We start from the raw sequence: 25,103 nt of genomic DNA, 5'->3' as shown, positions 1-25,103 counted from the left end.
CCTAATACTACGTCGCAGTTAGCTGTGTGTAGTTGGCATTGCGCGATAAAGCTTAGACCACGATCAGAAGCGAGTGCGTCTATAGTGCACAACGCAAAACAAACAAACAAATAAAACAAAACAAAAAAAGCCCAGTTCTCCAAAACGTTTTGTGCGATTTTACAAATTCGTTTTTTCCTATTGACTCGTTTCTTCCCCCCGGATAATTCTGACGTATGACAATGACTTGGTCACGCCCGGATAGAGCAGGAGAGAAGAAGACTCCGAGTGCACTTGCAGACCTACGAATTCAAAGTTTAACTCTTTCTCGACTGGTGGGCACAACCGGGGGAACATACTGACCACAGTTCAGCCTCGAGTGAGTTACCTGCTGAATGGTGAATAGTGGCTTTAAGTTGATGTTTAAGTTAATACAAATATTCTAATTCGACCACTCCGAGTATTTATCTTCTACTCCGATTTCGATGTAACTTAAATAGCGTTTTCTTGTGCTTAAGGAATAAAGTATGTCAGTAAGAATTAAGCCATTTTTATGCTCAATGCCTGCCCCTGTCAGGTGGTGGTGCATGCTAAAAATGAGGGTGCAATTTGTGGTGTGTGCTGTCATTTTGAAAGCGATTTTTGCAACCTGGAGCATTGCGCAATGGCTGCCCCAGTTGGGTTGATGACATGAGTATGATTGCATCACTTATCACCATTTTAATCATATTCTAGTACAGAAGCCCTGAGCTATATAGCTATACAGAGGGAGATTTTGCAGCAATCTTTTTTAAAAAGTGACTTTCTGGAATAACTTTGCAAAAAAAAAAACTTGCCAAAGTCTTATCTTCTGGTTTTGACTTCTTCTCTTCCTATATCAGTGCTGCCATGATACTTTCTTGGGATAAAGGCGGATTTACGTTGACAAAGTGGTAAATTGCACTCTGTTGCAAAATATCCCAGATGAGCAAAGGGCTAAAGACTTGAAGGATCTAAATCTTGACAGAGAGAAACTGTGAATAGAGCTTTGGATTTAAAGTGGTGTTTTGAAACTGTTTCATTTAACCTAAAAAATAGATGTGCCAAAAAAAACCTGTACTAGACATGGAATGTGATCAATATTTATTCCTTTTTTTTGGGGGGGGGGGGGGGGGGGTTGCACCAGTTCTGCTGCCTGACAAAATTAAAGAAAGAGCTTTGCAAAACAAAATTTGGATGGGATGAAGTAATACTAGAAAGCATGTTTAAAGTAAAGTAAAATTTTATTTATATATCACCTTTCAAGATAAAATCACAAAGTGCTTTACAAAGGCAGAAAACGGACATTAAAATCTAAAACAAAACAAAATCAACCAAAATCAAGTTTAAACAGATACATTTTTAACTGCTTTTTAAAAGACATGACTGAGTCCACAGATCTCAAACTCAAAGGGAGCGAGTTCCATAGTCTGGGAGCCACTGATACAAACGCTCTGTCACCTTTTGTTTTTAACCTTGTATGCTGGACAGCCAGCAACCCCTGGTCACAGGACCTCAGGGACCTGCTGGGGTGATAAGGAAGAAGAAGATCACATATGTAAGTTGGAGCTACACCGTGTAGGGCCCTATAAGTCATGGTTATGATCTTAAAATGGACACTGAACTTGACAGGGAGCCAATGCAGATGAATCAGCAGGGCAGTGGCATGGGAGTATTTGTGGTGCTTTATCAGAAGCCTAGCAGCAGCATTTTGAACACCCTGCAGTCGTTCCAGGGAGGCATTACTTAAGCAATTAACAAGGAATTACAATAGTCTAAGCGAGAGGAAACAAAAACATGAATAATCATTTCCAATTCGGAACGTGACACAAAGGGACTCAGCTTAGCGATATTTCTTAAATGGCAAAAACAAGAGCGAACCAAGGATTTAACGTGTGTGTCCAGCGTCAGAGCTGGATCAAATGTAACACCAAGGTTCCTAATGGAGGATTTAATATAAGAAGCAAGAGGGCCTAGATTTTTAACCATGAGGGGAACAAATTTCTCAGTAGCAAAGACAATGACTTCCGTTTTATCAGCATTTAGTTGAAGGTAATTACCAGCCATCCAATCTCTAACGGAAAGCAGGACTGCAAGATTTGGAGCTTAGAAACATCAGGTGGCTTAAAAGAGATATATAGCTGAATATCATCTGCATAACAATGATATGAAATATCAGAGAAAGAGCTAAGAAGTTGCAGAAGAGGGAGTAAATACAACAAAAACAATAACGGTCCCAAGACAGAGCCCTGAGGCACCCCATAGGCAAGAGAGCTGATGGAGGATCTGAACTTAGAGGTAGCCACAGAGAAAGATCGATTTATCCAGGGCGAGGGTTTTGTAACAGGGGCTAGTCTAGTTTTAAAAGGGCAAATATTATCGATAATAGAAAGACAATAATTATTAAAAAGATTTGTTAATAAATCAACATCATTTGAAGCAGGTAGAACCTAATTAAAAACGTCAGAAAAAGTAGCAGCAGTAGAAGAATCTAAGACGCGTGAGCTAAAAGCACGACTCTCAGGAGGAGGAGGCAAATAAAAAGACAAATTAAATATAATACAATGATGGTCCGAAATAAAAATATCCTCAGAACTAATACAGTCAATGGTTAAGCCAATAGTAAAAACAAGGTCCGGGGTGTGTGCTTTGGTGTGGATGGGGCCAGATACATGCTGTGTGAAGTGAAAAGAGTCCATGATGCTAAGAAAACCTCTGGCAAAGAGGTCAGAGTCATCATCAATGTGCATATTAAAATCGCCAATTATTAGCAATCTGGACAACTTCAAGATGGAAGATAAAAAGTTACTGAATTCCTTTAAAAATTGACCGTTAGGTCCATGTGGATGATAGACTACACCACAGTAACACGGATCTTTATTTCCAATTTTAACCAGCTGTAGTTCAAACGTTGACATTTTTTCAACCATCAATGAGCGACAGTGAAACCAGTTTCGATACACCACAGCCAGTCCTCCGCCACGACCAGAGGTCCGCGGCCGACTGACAAAGGAGTAGGGGAGACCAGGGACAGTTGTAACGTGGGTCAGTTGTAACACTTCCAATTTCTCCAATCAGGGCTAAGTTTCAAATGATGTGATTCATCCTGTGCATGCCCAATTCAGTTCTGCTATCACATGTAAAAAATCAGCACATTTTGTCAAACACAGACAATTTACACGAAAAAAAAAGTAATTTGTATGCCAAAAAGTAAGCTTTTCTACTTTATTTCAATTTCTAATAGCATTATCTGCTTTGCAGTTAAACTCATCAAACTTAAATTATGTTATTTGTATGCCTATGGGGATATATTCTGTGTAGGTCTTTAGTGCTAATGTTTTAGCCGTTGGCTGTAATGTTAGCTAGTTCATGGCTATAGGAGTCTGGGTCAGTTGTAACAGCAACAGTCTGGGTTAGTTGTAACAATAATGCAGATGTTACAACTTACCACACTATTACTTTAACTTATATTAAACAACTTGGGGCAACAACATCAGCAGAGAGAGGTTCACTGGTCGCTTTTGTATATGAGGTTAATGACATTGGCAACACAATTCCTCCACTGTTTGTGTTCCCACACATACATTATGCAGACCACTGTGTCAGAGATGGACCAGTAGGAAGTATTGGTAGTGGAAATCAGGATGGGTGCAAGAAACAGATTTCCTCATCTTTCTGAAGCACTTTGCAAACCACACCAAGGTAAGCCATGAAAAAAAGTAATGGAATTGCGATGCTGGTGCACAACTAAATTTTTTCAGCTTCATTGTTATGTTCAAAAGTTGGTGCAAGAGTTGTAGGTAGGTTATAATGCCCACTGAGCCAATGAGGCCAAACTCAAGGAAGACCAACCAAAATTAATGAAATATTCAGTTGCAGAAAATTCCATAATTTGTCTTTTTTGGGGGGTTGGAATATGTTCAAAAGCTAAATTTCTGCATTCTGTTACACACACACGTAGCTAAATAAATGGCTCTAAGTACATTCATGTGTTGAATAAAAAAGATTACATGTTAATGTTTTGTCAGTACCCTTATTTCATTGTGTTCCATTTCACCCCAGACTATGGGGTTAATTGTAACATTTCACTCTTTGTGTTTGAGACCATACCATCCAATGGGTAATTGTGCTGCAGAGACAATAGCTGCACTATTTAATAGCAGAGACATGTAAATACTTTGCATTACATTTTGAATCCACTGTGGAGGTAAACACAGACGACACGAGAGCTCTCGATAAACACTGCTCGTTTATTACTCATCACCACAGAACTGAACACTTTCCCTCCAAAACACAGCAACAACACTTCCTGAGAACTGGGTGTGAGTGGAGCCCTCCAGTGGTCCACCACACATGCCCCCCCTGAACACCCAGTAGGGTCATTCCCTAGTCCAGAACCCTTGCTTTAATTAAACGTCCAGAACGGCTGAACCGGGGAGGTGGAGAGCTGGCGGAGGGGAAACGAGCCTGAGGGCCAGGCTGGCACGGGCGGTCAGGAAAAACTGAAGATAACCCAGGCCCTGCCAGGTGGGGGGCACTCCCAGAGGAAGAAGCAGGGTTGTCCAGTCCAGTGGAAGGCGGGCGGCCATGGCGGGGGGCCTGAGCCGGCACCACCTGGTCATCCAGAAGCACATGTGCTGGTTTAAGTCTGTCAATAGAAACAGCCTCCTGCCGACCCCCAAAATCCAAAAGGAAATGCTTCCGGCCCGGTTGAATAACCCGAAAGGGGCCGTCATACAGTGGACGCAGCGGAGGCCTATGAGCGTCATGCCTGACAAAAACAAACTGTGAAGAGTCCAACGACCTCGGAACAAAGGTGTCAGGCACACAATGCACTGGGCCAGGAAGAGAAAACAAGTCTCTTGGGGGACGGAGAGACAGCACAGAGGGAGCGAAGCACGGGGGTGGGCTCTCAGGCAAGAATTCCCCGGGGACCCGGAGGGGCTGACCAAGGACAAGTTCAGCCGGGGAAACCCCAAGGTCTTCTTTAACCGCGCAGCACAACCCCAGTAAAACCCATGGAAGGCGGTCAACCCAGTTGCCATCTGTGAGAGAAGCACGGAACGCGGCCTTAAGCGACCGGTGGAAACGTTCGCACATCCCGTTGGCCTGCGGGTGGTACGCAGTGGTGCGGTGGACCTTGACCCCCAGGCCGTCAGCCATGGCAGACCAAAGCTCGGAAACGAACTGGGGGCCCCTGTCTGAGGTAATGTCGGCGGGGGGACCGAAACGCGAAACCCACATTGACAAAAATGCCCTGGCCACTGCTGCTGCTGTAGTGGACGCCAGAGGCACTGCCTCAGGCCAGCGGGTTGTGCGGTCCACTACAGTCAAAAGGTGCGTGAAACCTTGTGACTGCGGCAGAGGACCGACCAGATCCACATGCACATGATCAAAACGCCTCCCTGGAACGCGGAAGGATTCGAGGGGCGCCTGTGTGTGCCTATGGATCTTAGCGTGTTGGCATGGGATGCACGCGGCTGCCCAGTCTTTCACCGATTTACCAAGGCCCAGCCAAACGAACCTAGAGCTGACCAGCTTGACCGAGGCCCAGACGCCTGGAGAGAGGGCGTGTACGGAGTCGAAAACGCGACGACGCCACGAAAGGGGAACTACAGGGCGTGGACGGCTGGTGGAAACATCGCAAAGCCGGCTAGGCCCGGTGTTCCACACGGGACTGTCCTCCAGTACAAGGCCCGTTTGCGCAGACCGAAGGGCAAGGACGTCCGGGGCGGCCTGTTGGTCATAGCCTCAAAGTCTATGCCAACATAAACAGGAGAAACCAGCACGCGGGATAGACAGTCAGCCACGCAGTTGGACTTACCAGCCACGTGCTGAATGTCCATTGTGAACTCGGAAATGGCTGCCAACTGGCGCTGCTGGCGCCCGCTCCACAGATCAGAGACCTTGGACATCGCGAATGTCAAAGGTTTATGATCGACGTACGCGGTGAAGCTCCGACCCTCGAGAAAAAAACGAAAATGCCATGTGGTGAGGTGTAGGGCCAGCAACTCCCTGTCAAAAACGCCATATTTGCGCTCACTGTCTCTAAGCGTGCGACTAAAAAAAGCGAGCGGTTGCCAGACACCGGAGACCCGCTGTTCTAACACTGCGCCCACTGCCACATCCGACGCGTCGGAGGTCAACGCAATCTCCGCCGACGGAAACGGGTGGGCCAGCAGGGCGGCGTTTGCCAGCGCGGTCTTGGCCCCAGAAAATGCCTGGATGCGTTCAGGGAGCCAATCAATCGGGTCCTTAGCTGTTTTACCCTTCAAGGCAGCATAGAGAGGCTGCAGCAGGTGCGCAGCTCTGGGGAGAAAGCGGTTGTAGAAATTGACCATCCCCAAGAACTCCTGCAGCGCTTTAACGGACGCAGGATACGGAAAAGCCGAAACGGCCCGGACCTTGTCTGGCAACGGAACCACACCGTCAGCAGAAATGCGGTGGCCCAAGAAATCCAGAACCGGCAAGCCGAACTGGCACTTGGAGGGGTTGATGATCAGGCCGTGTGCCGCCAAGCGCTGGAAAACCTGATGCAGATGGGACGCATGCTGACTCTCAGAGCAGCTGGCCACCAATATATCGTCAAGGTACACGAAGACGAAAGACAGCCCGCGCAAAACAGAGTCCATCAACCGCTGAAAAGTCTGGACGGCGCCTTTCAGGCCGAACGGCATGCGCAAAAATTCAAACAGGCCGAAAGGGGTAATAACGGCAGTTTTGGGGACGTCTTCGGCGCGCACGGGAACCTGGTGATACCCCCGCACCAAGTCAATTTTAGAAAAAATCGAGGTCCCGGTGAGGTGGGCGGCAAAATCCCGGATGTGGGGAATGGGGTAACGGTCATTCTCCGTGACATTATTCAAACGGCGAAAATCCCCACACGGCCGCCACCGACCGTCTGACTTGGGCACCATGTGTAGCGGAGAAGCCCAGGCACTATTCGAGCGATGCACTATGCCGAGGCGCTCCATTGCGGCAAACTCTTCCCGAGCGACGGAGTTTCGCGGGGTCGAGGCGGCGCGCGCGTGCAAACACCGGGGGACCGACCGTCGAAATATAATGTTCAACCCCGTGCTTCGTTGCCTTGTTCGAGAAATTAGGAACAGTCAGTGAAGGGAACTCCAAGAGCAAACGCTGAAAAACATTCCCTGAAGTCACTAAATTAGCCCGATTCAGGGGCTCGATGGCGCGAGTGAAACAGGGCATTGAAGAAAAAGACAGTGGATCGATTAAGCGTCTGTTAGCGACATCGACCAGCAGTCCGTGGACACAAAGAAAATCAGCGCCAATTTACAGACAAAAAAAAACTATCCCCGGTCTCCCCTACCTGCCCGGGCAAAGTTTGATAAGGGAAGAATAGTCACCATCACGCTGCCAGGTTTCAGTTAAAAATAATAAGTCCAGTTTTTTGGAAAGAATAAGATCGTTCAATAAGAACGTTTTATTTGTCATAGATCGGGCATTGAGAAGCGCCATGCTCAAAGAGGAATAAGTCAAACCATTACATAACAGTCAGTGCTGGCAAGTGAGTAATTTTATCTCTGTAGGGACATCTGCTGGTCGAAAACCGGGTCGTCGACCAATGAAATCAATTCTAATGACAGCGGTTACGTAACTTTCATTATCACTACAGCTGTCAGTTCCAATGGCGTGTCCAGCGGGGGGTGCAGGCCACCCCCCCAACCAGACTGGCCACCCCAGGTGCCACCCCGAAGCTAAAACAATAAAATTTAATGAAATATCAAATGTACGATTATGGTTTCACAGTGAAGCTCAGATATCCGAGGGTAAGTGAATGCAGCACCGGCTTCTGCACTATGCGCATCATGTTAGCAAAGGTAGGAGAGCCAAGCACGAAAGACGGCACCGCAGAAAACATTTTTTCGGCGAAAGATTAACAAGTTAACATAGCTGGACTAGCCGTTGGACATTTGCACGGTGGGCTGATGACTTATTTATGAGAGGTGGTGGATTGGCCAGATGCTGGCCGATGTGTAAAAATAACTCAGTTGTTTGGTGGTGGCTATGGCGGAGCTTCCACAGAGGCAACAGGTGGATGAGGGAAGGTGAGGCAGGAGGAGAGACCCGAGGCGGCCGCCGGTCCGAGTGTCAGGTGAACTGAACTTCAGGTAAGAAGTTATGACCTGGGCCCTGTTTCAGGAAGCCGGTTTAGTGGAAAAACTGAGTAAGTATACCCTGAGTTAACGAAAACTCTGGGTTTTCGGTTTCACAAAGCGAGTTCAGCTGCAGCCTGAGTGAGTCACTATGACGACACACTCCGTGAAGCTAACCTGCCCCCTAGCAGGTTTACTACAACTAACCCTGACTGTCTCCGCCCCTTTGTCGGAAACCTGACAGTAGGAAGTGTCGGACATGGCGTGCCACTTCCTTGAAGAGCCAGTAGATCGTGAAGCCCAAATTCTCCGCAGAGCTCTCCGCCGGGAGAGAGTGATCAGAGCGCGTTTGGACATTTTATCATTTCCTGATGATTTTCTGTGCGAACGTTACCGTTTCTCAGCACAATCTATAATTTATTTGGATAACATCCTCAGGCCATATATTACGCATGTGACACATCGCGGACATGCTCTCAGTTCATTGCATATTATTTGTATTGCACTTCGGTTTCTTGCAAACGGGAGCTTTCTGTATAATATTGGTGACGCTGAGCACGTTTCCAAGGCTACCGTCTGTCGGGCAGTCAGGAATGTTACAGTTGCACTGAAACGTCTCCTGTACTCGTCTGTGGTGTTCCCCGGTCACAGACCCACAAGATTTATCAAAGAGGGATGCCACAAAATTGCAGGTATCAGGATGAACAAAACTTAATTTATGATGTGGTGATACTTGGACTACTACTTAAATTGCACATTTATTTTCAGGGTTCCCAGGCGTGATTGGCTATACAGATGGCACTCACATTCCAATCATTGCTCCTTCAGTAAATGAAGGAGACTATGTGAACAGGAAGTCTTTCCACAGCATTAATGTACAGGTACATAGTTCCCTGTAGCATGTCAAACTAACAAATTATTTCATTATAGTAATGGATGCTAATTTGTGTTCTCTGCACTGTGAAGATCATATGTGATGCTGCCAACATTATCACAAATGTGGAAGCCAAGTGGCCAGGCTCTGTCCATGACTCACAAATATTCCGTGAATGTACACTGAGCACAAAATTTGGACATGGTGAGTTGAGAATACTTTAAAATATATAAAGACCAATTGCTTCAGGGACATTTGAACTGAAGTGTACCCTTCTGTCTTAGGAGAGTTCACTGGCTACTTGCTTGGTGATAGGGGGTATCCATGTTTACCCTATTTGCTTACCCCTTACCCTGACCCTGAACCGGGCCCACAGCAGCGATATAATCTGGCTAATTGCAGGACAAGAGCCAGAATTGAAATGACTATCGGAATGCTTAAGGCCCGGTTCCAGTGCCTGCAAAGACCCAGGGTCACCCCAGAAAGGGCATGTGACATTATTGTGGCATGTGTGATTCTTCACAACATTGCCACAATTAGAGGAGAACACTGTCCTTCTGAACCAGACATCAGCAGTGATCCAAACCATGAACATCCTGACCCTCCCACGGACATACAAGATGGAAGAGCAGTCAGAGACACCATATGTCACAATCATTTCTTTTGACCCATCACCTCAACATGTTGAAAGAAGAATAAACAGATTTTTTGTTCAACTGGCTTTATTGGTCGCCTGTATTTCCTGTACACAAAGTATTAAAAGATGTAAACCTCATAAAGTGTCTCTGTTGCTTCCTCCTCTGTAACAGCTGTCAATGTTTCTTCATTATTTTCCTGTAGTAAAGAAATAAACAACATTGCTGTTCTACTGTAAACTCATATAATCTGTGGAGTATTACTCACAACTGCATGTTGGTCTGGCTCAACAGGAGGCTGCACCAGATGCAGTACACCATCACCATCAACTGATAGAATATGAGGTTTATACAGGTCACTTATAACTTACAAGGGACCAAATGGCAATTAACAAACATACCAAGCACCTTACACTTCATTGTCATTATGCTCTCAAAGACAACCAAGGCTGAGGGAAGGCAAAATCAGTCGGAAAATAACTTCACTACAAAATAATTCATTATGGTAAAGAGTTTATCAAATGAATGTGTCGCACTGCAAAGGTGACTGTGAAGAAAGGATGTATGCACATCATGTATTATTTTGAATTTACCCCTTATGTAGGCACTTGTGTCTTGCGGGGTTATTGCCTCAGAGGATGTCCCCGCAGAGATGCCTTCGGCCACAGGGCGCCCACTGTTTTGGCTGAGGGCCAACTGCTCAGCCTCTGTGAGTGGTGGTGGTGGAGGACCCCCACCTGTTTTTCGGGCCTCTGCTTTTTTTCTGTTGGCTATAACGGGCCACATTTGAGCATACAGAGTAAGCAAATATGTACTTGTAATGTGCTCAGATAATTTCAATAAGTGCTTACAGAAAGAAAATTAATGTAGCCTCTAACTGCAATTGATTTACATGGGACAAACAGACCAAGCACTATGGCTCATAATACAATTACACCTCACCTGTTTGGACTATATTTTTATATTTCATTTTTACTTGCTGCCAGGCACGTTTGGGGCCTGTTGGGTTGCACCTGCGCTCACATCACATCACAAAATAAAATGTATAAAATAACAAATAAAATAACATATGATAAAATAACGTGTTAAATGGGTGGAAATCCCTCGATCAATGTTTAAATTAACACTCACGCATTGACTCTGTCGGCTATGTTTTGCCATGCATGCTTTTGCAGCTGTGGCTGTGTTCCTTTTTTTCGCGGAATTTGCATGTTATCGGCATATGCTGCCATCAGAATTTCGGCCTCAAGCGCTGTGAAATACCTTGACCGCGCCTTCTTTCCCTCCGTCTCCATGGTGACTCGCTTAATCTGTGCTCCGCTTATCAGGGCTTTATGTATCCTCGTCCGCGCGCTTCACTTGGGGTTAAAGCAACTCCGCGTTGACTGAACTAATTGTTATCAGCCTTTCTGAAACGGAATATTCCGAGTTGGACAGTTCGGGGTTACTCAACCGTGAGTGTCGTTTTTCACTCTGAGTTTTCCAAACCGGCTTCCTGAAACAGGGCCCTGCAGTCTATCTGGGTCAGATATAAACCAAGTTTAGGTGCAGTTTATTTTCGTTGTGCTGACTTTTTACAGTCAGTTACAATACCTCATACTGCGTGAGCTAGCATGACGGAGTTTCTATACAGCTGTTCGCTATGATGTTACTGATAGTGAACTTTATTTTATTGATAAGGTTAGTTAGTAGAGTTGCCAACAGCTCCTTAAAAAATGGAATGGTCCCTCATTCAGAGAAAATATTATGCATTTTGTATTGAGCTGAGAAGAGACGCAGTTTGTCCCGTACTTCAGCTAGGATGGAAAAAGACACAAAGCTGGAGTTATTCTGTCTTTACAGCTGCCTCTTCTATTGCTACTTCAATCATGAAACTAATCAATGATCAGCTGATCGTCTCTCTTGTTTGTTTATCGCCCACTTTGCGCCAGAAACAGGAAACCAGCGGATGTCGCGCTAAACAACAGCTGCACGTTTAAGCTTGATCAGCTGTTGTTAGAATTTATTTAATATTAATTTCTACTATCAGCTGATGTTTGCTGGAGCCACAGCTGTAAAGCTGCTGGTCATGATGTCGGTTTGGATATGTGGTGAGAGGGAAACGTGAAGATGAAACCAGGAGATGTCCTTACTGAATCATCAGAGCTGTGATGGAGAAACAGGTTTACCTTTTAGGTGACATGAATGAGTTGAAGGGAAGTTATGGACTGTTTCTGAGAGACAAATAACACCAGGATCCTTTTCTAAAGCACTTAGAGTCCCCCGAGAGCAGCTTCTACCTTTCTACCTTTAAAACTCGCCTTCCAGCCAAATGGCTGGTAGGCTTTTAGCTAGGCTTTAGCTTCAGCCAAGTAGAAGCTAAATTGTCTAGTCATTCATATGTAAATTAGGTTGTTATCTGGGAATTCTGGAGGGGAGTGGGGGTGTGTGAATGAGGGGGTGGGGGAGCTGCTAAAAGCTGTGAACTTCCTTTTGTGTTCGTCTTGATGCATTCTCAATCATCCAGGGAAATAAATCTCCAAAAGTCACCAACTTGGAGTGTTTCAGTTTGCCATCTTAGGGAGAAATCAACACACATGGGTGTATTTCCTTTGTTGCTGAGATTTATTGATAAAAACAGTACAAAATACCAACCATTTGTACACATATTTACAAATAATAATAAAAAGTGAGTGAGTACATTTCAACATTTTCAGCAATCACTCACAATCCTGGCACTGCCATGGTATCTGTATCTGGAAATGGGGAAAATCACACTGCCAAGGAGGAAATACAAGGAGAACAAACAAGGTAAGGAATGGTTTTGAGAACAGGCAACGACGAAAGTCGAGTAAAAAAACAAACAAACATGCGGATAGTATTTGAGGAGCAAGATTTAGGAAGCTCATAAACATTTACAGTATTACTACTATTTCATTTAGATTGCTACTTTCTTTAGATATTTATGTTCACTTTTTTCTTTTTAATTGGGTTCTTTTTCTTTCTAATAAAGGCGTATAGGGCCACGTGAGGAAAAACATTGTAACGTTGAAATTTGAAGTCGTAATTCTATTTCCAGAAAAACGGTTTTAGTACCAAGTAAGGAAATAATTTCTCTTTCAGCACACAAACGAACCACCTCTCCGATCTGATTTATTTTTGCGCGTTTTTCTGTTTGCAAACCGTTTTATTCGATTTTTTTTCCCCGAATGATTTCCGCTAGTATTCTGACGTATGACAATGACTTGGTCACTTCCAGACAGCAAAATCAAGTAGAAAAAGAGCAGCAGAGGAGAAGGCTCCGAGTGCACTTGCAGACGCACGGATTCAAACTCTATTTCTCGACTGGTGGGCACAAACGGGGAACATACTATGGCCACACTTCAGCCTCGAGTGAGTTACCTGCGGAATGGTAGTGGCTTTAAGCTGATGTTTGAATTAATACAAATATTCTAATTCGAACATCAGCTCAATGTTTATCTTCTATTCGGGGAGATTTATATAGCGTTTTCTTGTGTCCTAGCGTTTATACCATACACACATTTGTAACTTCATTGTATTTGCATTATAATTTCGCCGAGCTATTTTGCACCACAGAATACCGTTCTTATTTTATTGTATTTATTTTTTCTCGGGACATTATGTAGTTCACCTATGAATTGCAAGAAACATATTATGGCAGTAACATGAAGTCTGCATTCACTGCTGAAGTTCAGCAGTTTGTGAGACAATATGCTGACGGTACTTAGTTCAGTTTAAAAACTTTACCAGCCCTGGCCTCATAGTTTTTGCTTTTATTACACCATAATGGCCCCTCTGTCAATTCTTACTTATGTTTTTTATTGCTCCACCCTTCAACTTTCCTGCTCCTTTGGTGTCGCACCCAACTGCTGTACTTTTCCTCTCCTCTTGTTTCATCTCTCCTGGTTATAAGAAGAATGCCGTCATGTCTCGATCAAGCTTCATCGAAATGTATAATGTGTAATTTGATGTGATTATTAGGTATTTAAGACATGCACCAACTTAATTAATGTATAAAATTAGCATCTATTATTTAACTTCTTTATGGAATGCTCTGAGTACACAGACATGCATGTCTTTGAATAGTGCAACAAATATGAACAGGGAAGGTACACAAAGTACACTCAGTGAAAGGGAAAATTTATTCAGTTTTGAAAAACAAAATGACATCAGTGGCACAGTGCACACATCATTTTCTATTGAATCATGGCCTTGTAAAAAATACGTCAGTGTTTTAAAGGTTGCTATAGTAATGCACACTATTTACACATGGTGCAAATCCACAAAAATGTGGCAAAGATCATGTTCACTAAGAAAACCTACTGAAGCTCACATCAGAAATTACTATGAGGTGTGATTTATTTCTTTTTATCCCCCTATGCTGAGCCATGTACTATTGTATACTGAAAAAATAAAATAGTAAATTAGTTTATGATATTGTAAGTTTAAAACTCTACAGTAATACACCAAAGGTTCAGTATAACTGGCCTTTTTTGGAAACTCACCAGGTTGGAAAAGAAAATGAAGAGACTCTATGCCATGTTTTCTTTCTCTTTTTTTTAATAACTTTCCAACTTTCCAAAACTATTGTTTATATTTCCCACAATATTTGTGTGACCAGCAGGATGTAGTCAAAGGATTGCTCATATGCAGGTTTTCACTATGATGCTTGCTCTGCAAAACTATGTAAACTGTTCAGGTTTCAGGCTCATAAAAGGGGGTAAAAACACAGCAACACTTTAAAAGGTATAAAATGGTCATAGAGCAATGCAGGCTGGAAGGAAAAGATAAAGAAATGAGGAGTGGCTCACAGTACAGTATATCTTTAATGGGAACTCTGCTCTTGTTAGGTTTATGTATTACATCTGTGGATGTCCTGCTATGACAGTTCAAAATTTCTGCCATGATAAAGGTTTATACCATTATATATAACTTTATACCTGTGCTGAGCATGGAAAGGTATCCCATTCACCTCTACTCTGGTCATCTTGGTCTCCAGAAGGCTGAAAACTTCTTGATCCTCTAGGGATCTAGTTACCTGGTTCTCACGGCGGTAAGTTGCCATAACTTTTCCACATTTCTCTTAAGATCTAACGCCACAGGGCTAATGAAGAGGAAACATTGTTGAAATGCATGATGAGTTTGCATAAGCTGAGTTGGCCCTTGTGACACCTGAGTGTCCTAATATGGTTGTCATTGTGCAGAAAGAGCTAGATCAGCTTTAGTTCCATTGCTTGTATGTGTGCTGATTAAAATACTAATGTACCTTGTGCAGACAGAATTCAGCCACGACGTTAAAATTTTCCATTATAGCTTTAGAAACCATTAAATGTTCCATTAAAGTGCAAGATTTCACACCTTTTAAATGATCATTTGAGATATGACCTATTGCAAGTTCCTGTTTTTATAGTTTAGCAAAACGCTCACTTCTGCCGTTTCAGCATGATACACATTAGTTTATGAAAAGTCACACTCTGTATGAGGGCGACTGGAGAGATCGATATCATGCTTAAAATTGTCACGTGGTTAACTAAATTATGTGTAACTTCTGTTGTCAATAAAACAGTTGCTTGGACAGGCGAGTGCAAGCACTGCCCTCCTTGAAACCCTTGCGAGTGAAACGTGCACTGGTGTCTGTGTGGTTGCTTACAGTAACAGTTTCTGCTTACCAGCAGGATTGACTTGAACCCAACAACACCCATCCTAGGCGAGTCTTAGTGGCAGCTAGACCCCCGGGGTTCCAGGACAAACTGGTGCTGTAGATAAGGTCAGTGTGATCAGCAACAATGAGCACTAATGGATGTGCTTGTTCAAATGATTACAATGGAAGATCTTTGAGGTACTTATGTTTTGTCAGAATGAATGCAGGAAAGGTCAGTCAGGTCAAGGCATTTAGCAGTGAGTGCTGCACTAATATCAAAGGTCATTTGAGGAGGCTGCAGGTGACCAATAATGATATAGGAGAGCCACTGATGGTTTGTAGACCTTGGCGGTTTTCGTCAAGTTCTTATCTGTGCCTTAGATACTAAGTGGCATGGCAGGGTTAGATAGGAGAATGGTATGCTACAACTCATCATCAAGTGCTGCATAAATTTTGAGTCTGACTTGTCTGTAATCTGTATAGGATTTCTGTTGCTGAGCTCAGCAGGCTGGAATAATCCCAAAAGTGGTGCATTGACTGAAGTAGTGATCATCTTTGTTTTAATAGGGACGAAGGACCTTAAATGATTCTGTATTGGGATAAGGAAGGATTTGCGCTGACAAAGTGGTAAATCCCACCCTGCCGCAAAATATCCCACATCATAACAGTCCCTATATTGAAGGACCAAAGGTTTTGCAGAAGCCGGAAAGTGATTCCCCTCCAGTCTAATGGAAAGCTCCATAGAACCAGTTGACCCTGAAGTCAAAAGTGAGTCCACAGTAAATTTTACTAAAGTAAAAGACTTGCCAGATGCTACATGTTGATTGATGACATACTTTTCAGGCTCCCGTTGAGTCTGAGAGGAGGCTGTTGCTTAGTTCCTTAAACTGAAAACAATCCTTCGTGAAGTAGGATGTAAGAGAAGAAGGCTGGAACCCTACTTAAATAATCAACTCTGTATAAATCCTACAAAAGAAAAGGAGGTAAAGAAAACTTGTATGTGTGACCTTTCTTGGCTCTTGACAGAGGCGGTTGCTTATTTTCCTTTCCCCTCTCCCTCCCTTGTCTTTCCTGCTTGGCTTCTCATGTCTTTTGGATTGTTTTTTTGTTTGTTTGTTTGGGTTTTTTATGATTTTATGGCTTGCCGACGTGATAGATGATGGCAGGGCTGTGAGTACTCAGACTGGTGGCATTTCATATGGTCAGAAAGATTTTGAGATCAGTTCTTCAGCAACAACAGTTCAACAACAATGGATTAAATACAGTTCTGTGTGAAGGTGAAGCAATTGTAATTGATCAACCCATAACAAAGCTGCCTGATGATCCAAAAGACCTAGAGTCATTTACTCCAAATCACATCCTCCTGATACGTGAATACCTGCCTTTGTTACACAAGAGACAAAAAGACAACCAAAAGAGGAAAAATCTAAAACCAGGGTATATAGTTATTTTAATGGGTTCTTCTGTCCCCCGAGATTCTTGGCCCCTTAGACGTGTTCGTGAAACCATTCATGATAAAAATGGACTTTAAAGACAAAGACCAACATTCTTGAAATCCCTGTAACTAAACTTTGTCTTTTACATTAGACTGTAGTTTAAAAGTGTATTTAAGTGCTTTTATTTTATTTTATTTTTTGTGTGTGTGTCTAAAATGGAAGTACTTTATTTTTAATTTGGCTCCTTATTTGCTTTATAATTAGAATTGTCATGTCTGACAGCCATTGCACTTAGGGCCTGGTGTGTAGGAGCCATTTTTGTGTTTTGCTTATTACCTTATGTGTGCCTCTAGGTGTCACTTTTTGTATTTGTAAATGATTGTATGGAAGGTAGAACATTTAATTAGGGTCAGGTGTTGCTGGTTGGAAGGACCAAACAGTTTGTGACTGCGGTGATTTATGTTGGATCTTACGATCAATTGTGAAATATCAAATGCAATCAATGGTGATTGCTTAGACTGCTTAAACTGACAAGGTAAATACAGCTGGAGTTATTGACTGGACTTTCTTGTCAAGTTCACCAGTCATACACCTCAGTGGCTTCAAGCGTAGGCTTAGTTTGTACACCTGTTATATGGTTGACTGTATATATATTTGACTATCACATTAAGGGGTTTTGAGGTGAAAAAGTTAATGTTCATCCTCAATCTTCGTTCTGCAAATTTGTTTGTATTATCTTAACCATAGCTCTGTAGCTAGCCATTCTATGCCAGCTAGCCCAACTTCATAAACCATACAAACACTGGTGCTGTTTAATTTAGTGTTTTTAGAAATCCGTCAGTCAGAAGGATGATCTGATATCGTAGTGTTGGTGTTGTTCCCAGATCATCATGAAAATGTTGTTCCAGGTTATTCTTTTGCGCGCCAAGCCATTCATGTATTTATGAAATTCCAATGTTGCAAGGACAATATCAGTTCTGCTTACCATTTATTAAAGGGTCAGGGTCCGTTGATCGGTGGACAGAGGCGGTTTCTTGCAGCTTAAGTATAGTTTTTTGTTTTACGGCGGTTTTTCTCGAAGTCGCAAAAGTATGACGTCACAACATTGATTGGTCACTTGCAATGTTGATCCTGGAACAACATTTAGTATGATGATCTGGGAACAACACCAACACGACGATATCAGATCGTGCCAGTCAGATCATGGAATTTCATCTTTAGATGGAAACTGGCAAACTAACTTCCTGCTAACTTCAAACTCTCTTTCATGCATGCCTGGATGTTAATGTTACTGTAACAGCTGGGAGGCAGCCTCACTGATCATTTTATTGAAGATGAAATCATTTGGGCCACTTTTAACTCAGTGATACCACAGTGTTTGTTTTGGCTATGGAAATCAAAGAAGAGTGGACCCAGGAATGGATAATGATGTTGTTTTTATGCTTGCTGTGCAACCTGTGTCATGGGTGTCGCTCGCTGATTTTGATATCACATCATGAGGCATTTGTCACAATATTTGCGGCCGATTGTGTGGCTCTCGATTTCTCGTAACGTGGCGGGTTGTGTCACAGCTGGGTTGAAGACACAAATGTTTGAGTGTGTTCGTTTTTAATGATATTCCAGTACAGAAACTCGGATACAGTTATACAGAGGACAATGTTGCAGCTGTTTAAAAATTGGAGACTTTGTTAAAAACACTTTGGAAAAACTATTTGCTTCTGGTTTTGATTTCTTCTCTTCCTACATCGGTACATTTGTGCCCAGCACCTATCATTCAGGAGAATACTGCAGCAGGTTACCACACCTTAATAGTGGCATTAATATAAGTGACTGCATGATGATGTTGTGGCAGTAAGCAGAGTGATCAATGCGGAGGGTATGCTGGTGCCCGTAAGAGGCAAATTAAAAAAAAAAAAAAAGGTTAAAATATAATACATCACAAGCCCACGTGGGGGTTTTGAAAGAAATTTAACACTGCCAGCTTTGCACAGATCCACAGATGTAAGCTACATTCATGTCTGTGTTTTTCCTCCATATTCCCGTGGGCATTTTTTTTCTAAATAAATTTAACAGCTCGTTACCTCTCTACTAGAAAATGTACACTACCAGTCAAAAGTTTGGACAAACCTTCTCATTAATGTTTTTACTTTATTTTTACTATTTTCGACATGAAAAGTATAAAGCAAGATTTATGGAATTATGCAGCATAGGAAAAATTGATAACTTTAAATATCTCTTATACAGTCCCGTTCAAAAGATTAAAACATCTTGAAAAATGGCAAAAAACAATCGTATTTTGCATGATTGGATCTTAACAAGGTTCCAAGTAGAGCTTCAACATGCAATGAGAAGAAATGGGAGTGAGACAAAACATTTTTTGATGCAATTAAAACAATTAAACTGAAACAGGCGGTTTTACAGCTGATCAAAAGTTTAGGATCACACCTCCAAAAAAGCCCCCCCTCCTAAACTGAAGTCAAAGTTCCAAACATGAAGTCAGTAATGAGTAGTTCCACGATTATTTTTGATCACTTCAAAAATTTGTTGCTGCATGCTTGATTGCAAGCCTTTCCTTGAGGCGACTGAAAACATTTCTCCAAGTGGTGAAGATGCCTTGAACTTTTGTCCATTTTTGTAAACTTCCCTTGTCATCCATCCCCAAGGTTCTCAATTGGATTTAGATCAGGGGAACACGCGGGATAGTTCAGAAGAGTGATGTTATTCTCCTGGAAGTAGTCCCTTGTTCTGCGGGCATTGTGTACTGTAGCGTTGTCCTGTTGAAAAACCCAGTTGTTACCACAAAGACGAGGGCCCTCAGTAATAACGGATCCTCTCGTCAACATCTGGACATAGCCAGCGGCCGTTTGACGTCTCTGCAACTCCCGAAGCTCCATTAGGAAGTTGCCTTGCAACTCTGCATTTCTGTCCATTTGATTTCCAACTACACACAAGAACAGTTAATGTGATTAAATGAACAGATGAGACAGTTGTTGATGACAAACAATAGTATAAAATGATTAGGAGAGGCTAAATCAGTGCACTAATATACTCAGTTTAGGTGTGCTTGATCCCCCGTCTGAGCTCATCTCATATGTTCTCCAAAGGTTGTTGGTTTTCCATTATTCCCATCAGCAATTCATCCAACTGCTCCGTGTCCTTATTTGCAGGTCTTCCGCCAGTCTTAAACCACTCTTTTCTGGCTTCTGCAACAGTCTTTTTAACTTTTTTTAAATATATATTTTTAAGATAAGATAATGCTTTATTGTCAGAGTCATACCTAGTACAATAGTACAAACGAAATTGGAAATTGTCCCACATCAGCACTATGCACACCTGAACACAACACAGTAACTTAAAGTGGGTTTTTTTTTAAAGTGCAAAAAAGGTATGAGCAAAAGAAAAATGAATGACTTAATAAATATATAAATGAATGGGTGAATGTTCATTGCACGTGATGGCCAATCAGGTCAGCTGTTAGCATTGCTTAGGGCTATTGCCCTGTTGTAAAAGCTGTCCTTGAGTCTGTTTATCCACATACCAGTACCCTGAATCTCCTGCCAGACAGCAGCAGCTTAAACACCCGGTGCCCTGGGTGTGTGCAATCCTGTAGGATGCTGCCTGCCCTCGTGAGACAGTGAGTGCTGGACAGGTCCTTCAAGGAGGGAAGAGGATGTCCAATGACTTTTTTTTTTTTTTTTGGCCCATATTAATCACCCTCTGTCGTGCCATGGTGCAGCTGGACAACCATACACACCACTAGTCGTAGGTGTATTAACTGTTATTAAGCATTTCTTAATTGCATGGATCAAACAAAGGAAAAAAGCATGGACATACTTTTTCTTTTTAATGTACTGCTCACAGCATGTATTAGTTGTAATGTTGTGGTTCTTTCTTTTTGTTTCTATTTGCACATTTTTAAGCAAATACCATCACAAGAGCTCATTCATTTCAGTTTAAAAAAAATTTTTCTAATGCCAAATCACAACTAAAGTCACCTCAAGGCACTCGAGTTTTGGACAAAATTTGACTTTTCTGCCAAACATTTCTAGACAGCCACCTTTGCATTGAGACGATTTTTGTTGAGGCTTCACTGAACAGTAGATCGATCAACTGGAGGATTAGATGCATCTCAGCTCCTGTGCCAGGTCTTTGCTGGATTCTTTTGTTTGTTTGTTTGTTTGTTTGTTTTTCAATAGATACTGTTCATCTGCTGTAGATAGTTTTTTTTTTTAGGCCTGCCACTTCTTCTTTTGCCCTCCATTTGTCCAGTTTCCTCATATTGTTAAGGATACACTGCACAGCATGCTGAGATATGACAAGGTTTTGGTTAATATTTCTTCAGGAATGACCTTGTTGGTGTAGATTCAGCTGAATCAGGCTGCATGTAACAAGGTGCTTAAACATAAAATTTATGATTGGTTGTTTGCTAAGTTGTCTGTGTAGACACAACACTGGCTCATTCTTGATTTAAGTGCCTTTTCATGTTTGAATGATTGACAGGTCAGTGTTAAGGGATTTAATAAACAACCCAAGAAAATATCCCACTGAAAATGTTTAGGGTTTCCTTTTTGAAAGCCTGGTGAATTATTGCTCATGAACAAAACTAGTTTTGAAACTAACCACAATTCTGTGTTCTGGTACAGGTTGGGAACTGGTTTCATCTCCACTGGCTGGATGGAGCTGTTAAAGCATTTTAAAAAGAAGTTGGTTCTCGTCTTCATCACTGCACTCTTCCTCTTTTTGGTCTTCACTGTGAAAACGCCCAGCACATACAACTCAATCCCAAAACCATCTGGGCCGCCAAGTGCTTGCTCCATGAGGATATCCGAGCAGACCATCACGCCGCTTAACAATACCAAGCACTTACTGGTGTCAGCCTACATGGACCAAAGAGTGAAGGATTTTGATATACGCATCATTGGCATATTTAGGAGAGACTCCATCCAACCCCTTCACTGCTTTTTCTGCTGTACTGGTTATTTGAGTAAAACCACTCCAGCAACAATTTTACAGCATCCAGATAACTTTGGTTTTCCCTTTGTCACTACGGATGTCATGTGTCAGATTCCTCAGAACTGCAATGCGACACATGTCACTCTCTTGACTACACCAGACAAAGACAGTCCATCTACTGATCAATGGCTCCCAATAAGAAACAAAGACACAGTTGGACAGAAGGAAGAAAACATGCAGTTTGACTTCACAGTCTGCATCTCTAACCTCTTTGGTGACTACAACAATGTGCTTCAGTTTGCACAGACTCTGGAGATGTACAAGTGAGTACTGCAACACCACCACAAGCTACAAAGTCAAAAATGTGCAACAGCAGCTGGTCCTGACACAGAATGAAACCTAACAAGCTCTGCAAAGGCTCCTCTTCAATGCAGTGTCTGGATTGTATCACATTGCACAGTTGTGTCTGTTACTCCTGTTGCTGCCAGAGTTTTTTTTTGTTTTTTTTTGTTTTTTTAAAGTGTAGTTGGACAGTGTCTTACCACTCAGACGTCTATCACTTGGTGTTAAACATTTACAGTAGCACTGTTTAAATTTCTGCAGGAGCTGTACGTCTTTTCAGACACTGTAGGAAAATGGATTTTTAGCCCTGTAAACTGTGGATTTCCAGCTGTTCAGAACCAGTTAGGAATAGACAGTGTCCCTCCTACTTGAGAAACACCACAGTCTACTCTTAATGATTATAATATTATTTTTTGTCTGTGTATTTTATCAGTCACATAGCTGCAAGCTATTGTGACAGGTACAGGCTAATACAGTATAAATAGTATAACACAGTATAAATATTATACTAAGGATAGAAAAATGACCAACTGTTTGCTATATAAACCACAATTGTTTTAAGTAATCTGTTTTGTTTGCTGACAACGATGAACTAATTTGCCTTATTTTGTCCCAGGTTGCTGGGTGTGAACAGAGTGGTGATCTATAACACCAGCTGTGGTCCAGAGCTCAATCGCCTGTTGCAGAGTTACAGCGACGAGGGCTTTGTGGAAATGGTTCCTTGGCCCATTGACAAGCACCTGAATCCATCTCGTGGCTGGCTTCACTCAGAGCATGGAGGGGATTTGCATTACTTTGGCCAGCTGACCACACTTAATGAGTGCATTTACAGATCAATGGAGCGTTCTCGCTACGTCCTGTTGAATGACATTGATGAGATTATAATGCCATACCAGCACGATGACCTGATGTCTTTGATGAACACGCTCCGAAATCAGCATCCAAATGTAGGCTGTTCTTGTAATAAGTTTGAAAAAAATAACACAATTACATTTCATCAAAAATTCAGTATCCCATACAATAAGTTGTATTTGACTTGTTTTTATCTGATTTGAAGGCAGGAGTGTTCCTTATTGAGAATCATATTTTCCCAAAGAAACACTTTGAGCCAAGCGGACGGTTTCACCTGCCTCAGTGGAACGGGGTGCCAGGAATTAATATTCTGGAGCACATCTACAGGGAGGACCCCGCCAGAAACGTATACCATCCATACAAGATGATAGTTCGGCCAAGGTAAGCTGAATTTGTCAGATGGAAGATTTACTCTATTTAGGATACAGTTCTTCGGTTTACTCAATAATACATATACTGTATGACTGCTATTAAAAAAAATAACTACAACTAAATAAAACAGTACCTTAGTTATTGAACTTCTCCAAAACCATGATAAACATACAAGAAACATCAAATGACCGTTTGCTACAATAAGTCTCAAGTACAAAACATATTTAAGAACGTCTGAATAACTTGAGGGTTATTTTTCTCCAATCTTTCCTTAACAATCTCTTAAGTTGAAGTTATTCTGTGAAACTTTCCATATGGAATGTTCTCTGAAAGTTATTGCCAAAAAACCCAGAACAACCTTGAGGGAGCATTCACTATCCCCCAAGGCTGATTTGTGAAACCTTCAGAGAACCTTAAGGGCTCTTCTAAAGAACAGGATCTTCAGTAATCAATGCATTTTAAAACCTTAACTCCAAGCAGTTAACTGTCTTGTGTTTTGTGTCACAGAATGGTGGAGTGGACTTCAGTCCATGAAGTGATCAAGAATTTTGGAGAACGCTACAAGGTTCCACTCGATGTTTGTCGGATCATTCATGTCCGTGTGGCTCTACAGGGATCATTAACCCTGGAGCAGCTTAATGTGGATAAACGACTGTGGGACTTTCAGGAAAAACTCATTCCCAACGTGGACAAAGTGTTGAAGAGGGTGGGGATGCTGAACTTGACATAGAACTAATGGATAAGATGTACAGGCACTACGATGGACACTTTTTAAACACAGTGAATCAGATCGTGAATGTGCATCTTTGAATCAGGGGCATTTGTGAATTCATTGTGTCATCGTTTTCTGAAAACATATTTTGCACCTGGTGCCAGTAAAATCCCTACATTTCAGTGAATACTTCTTAATTGCCATCATTGAATAATTACAAGCTTTTTGAAGGACACATTGGTTCTAATACTGTGTGATATGAGTGTGACCATTTAAATAGTCCTTAATATAAAACTGTTGACTTGAAGAACTGCAAATATTTTAACTGCCCTGCCTGAAGAGAGAAAAAACATTTACTAAATCCACAATATAACATACCATAGAATTTCTCCAGTGGTCAGCTTGGGGGGGGGGGGTTTCACCTGGGGTGGCTGTAGCTCAAGAGGTAGAGCAGGTCACCTACTAATGGTAAGGTTAGTGGTTTGATCCCGATCGAATCACCGTAATATGTGATATATTATATGGCATGGCACTAACCCCAAGTGTGTCTGTGACGCATACACTGGATTATGAATGTTAGATAGAAAGAGCTTTGGGGAAAAAGGTACTTTTGTTTATGAGGGAAGCTGTGTAAAGAGCTTTGAGTGCTCAGAGTAGTAGCAGCTGCATAAGAACCACTGAATCTACCTTGTTTTTCGATCAGATTTGGACTTTTCAAAATAAAGCTTAAAGACTTTTCTGGGAATAAAGGCAACATCTCAATATAAAGAGACGAGGCCCTGCCTCTCAAGGCCTTGTATATTGTGAAGTTTGAAGATGATCCACAAAAAATGTGGGTAATATAAAGTTCTTATCATTATTAACATTTGGTGTGACCTTGAGCCAATTTTCACCAAAATGAATGTCTCGCGCTGTTATTGGTATTTACCATCACATACAACTTGAAAATGATATCTTAGACTTGTATTAGCATTCCAAGCTTTACATTGACTACATATTTTACATTTAATAACTATCTGAGAACTTGGAGTAGCCAACAGCAGATGATCCTTTAAGTAAATTGGCATCCCACCAAACTGAACTGCTGACATGATGATGGCACTAGTTAGAGGATCACCAAAGCATATGTCCAGCTTTGAGGTTTTTGGTAACTCGTGATCTTCTGTGATTTC

General features: G+C 42.2%; 1 protein-coding gene across 1 annotated transcript; it reads left to right on the top strand.

The window, feature by feature from the left end:
* Positions 1-301: 301 nt before the first annotated feature.
* Positions 302-23,949, top strand: LOC308389793 (uncharacterized protein; the record flags this gene model as incomplete). The annotated part of the gene is made up of 5 exons (XM_080871320.1): positions 302-358; positions 21,344-21,976; positions 22,612-22,942; positions 23,053-23,228; positions 23,727-23,949. The coding sequence occupies exons 2-5, from the start codon at positions 21,375-21,377 to the stop codon at positions 23,947-23,949; spliced, it is 1,332 nt and encodes a 443-aa protein (XP_080727446.1). The 5' UTR covers positions 302-358; positions 21,344-21,374.
* Positions 23,950-25,103: the final 1,154 nt, after the last annotated feature.

The sequence above is a fragment of the Rhamphochromis sp. 'chilingali' genome, assembly GCF_963969265.1.
Source record: "Rhamphochromis sp. 'chilingali' genome assembly, chromosome: 21".
Taxonomy (NCBI): Eukaryota; Metazoa; Chordata; class Actinopteri; order Cichliformes; family Cichlidae; genus Rhamphochromis; species Rhamphochromis sp. 'chilingali'.
Note: the sequence above shows the minus strand (reverse complement) of the source record. Positions and strands in the feature narration are given on the sequence as shown.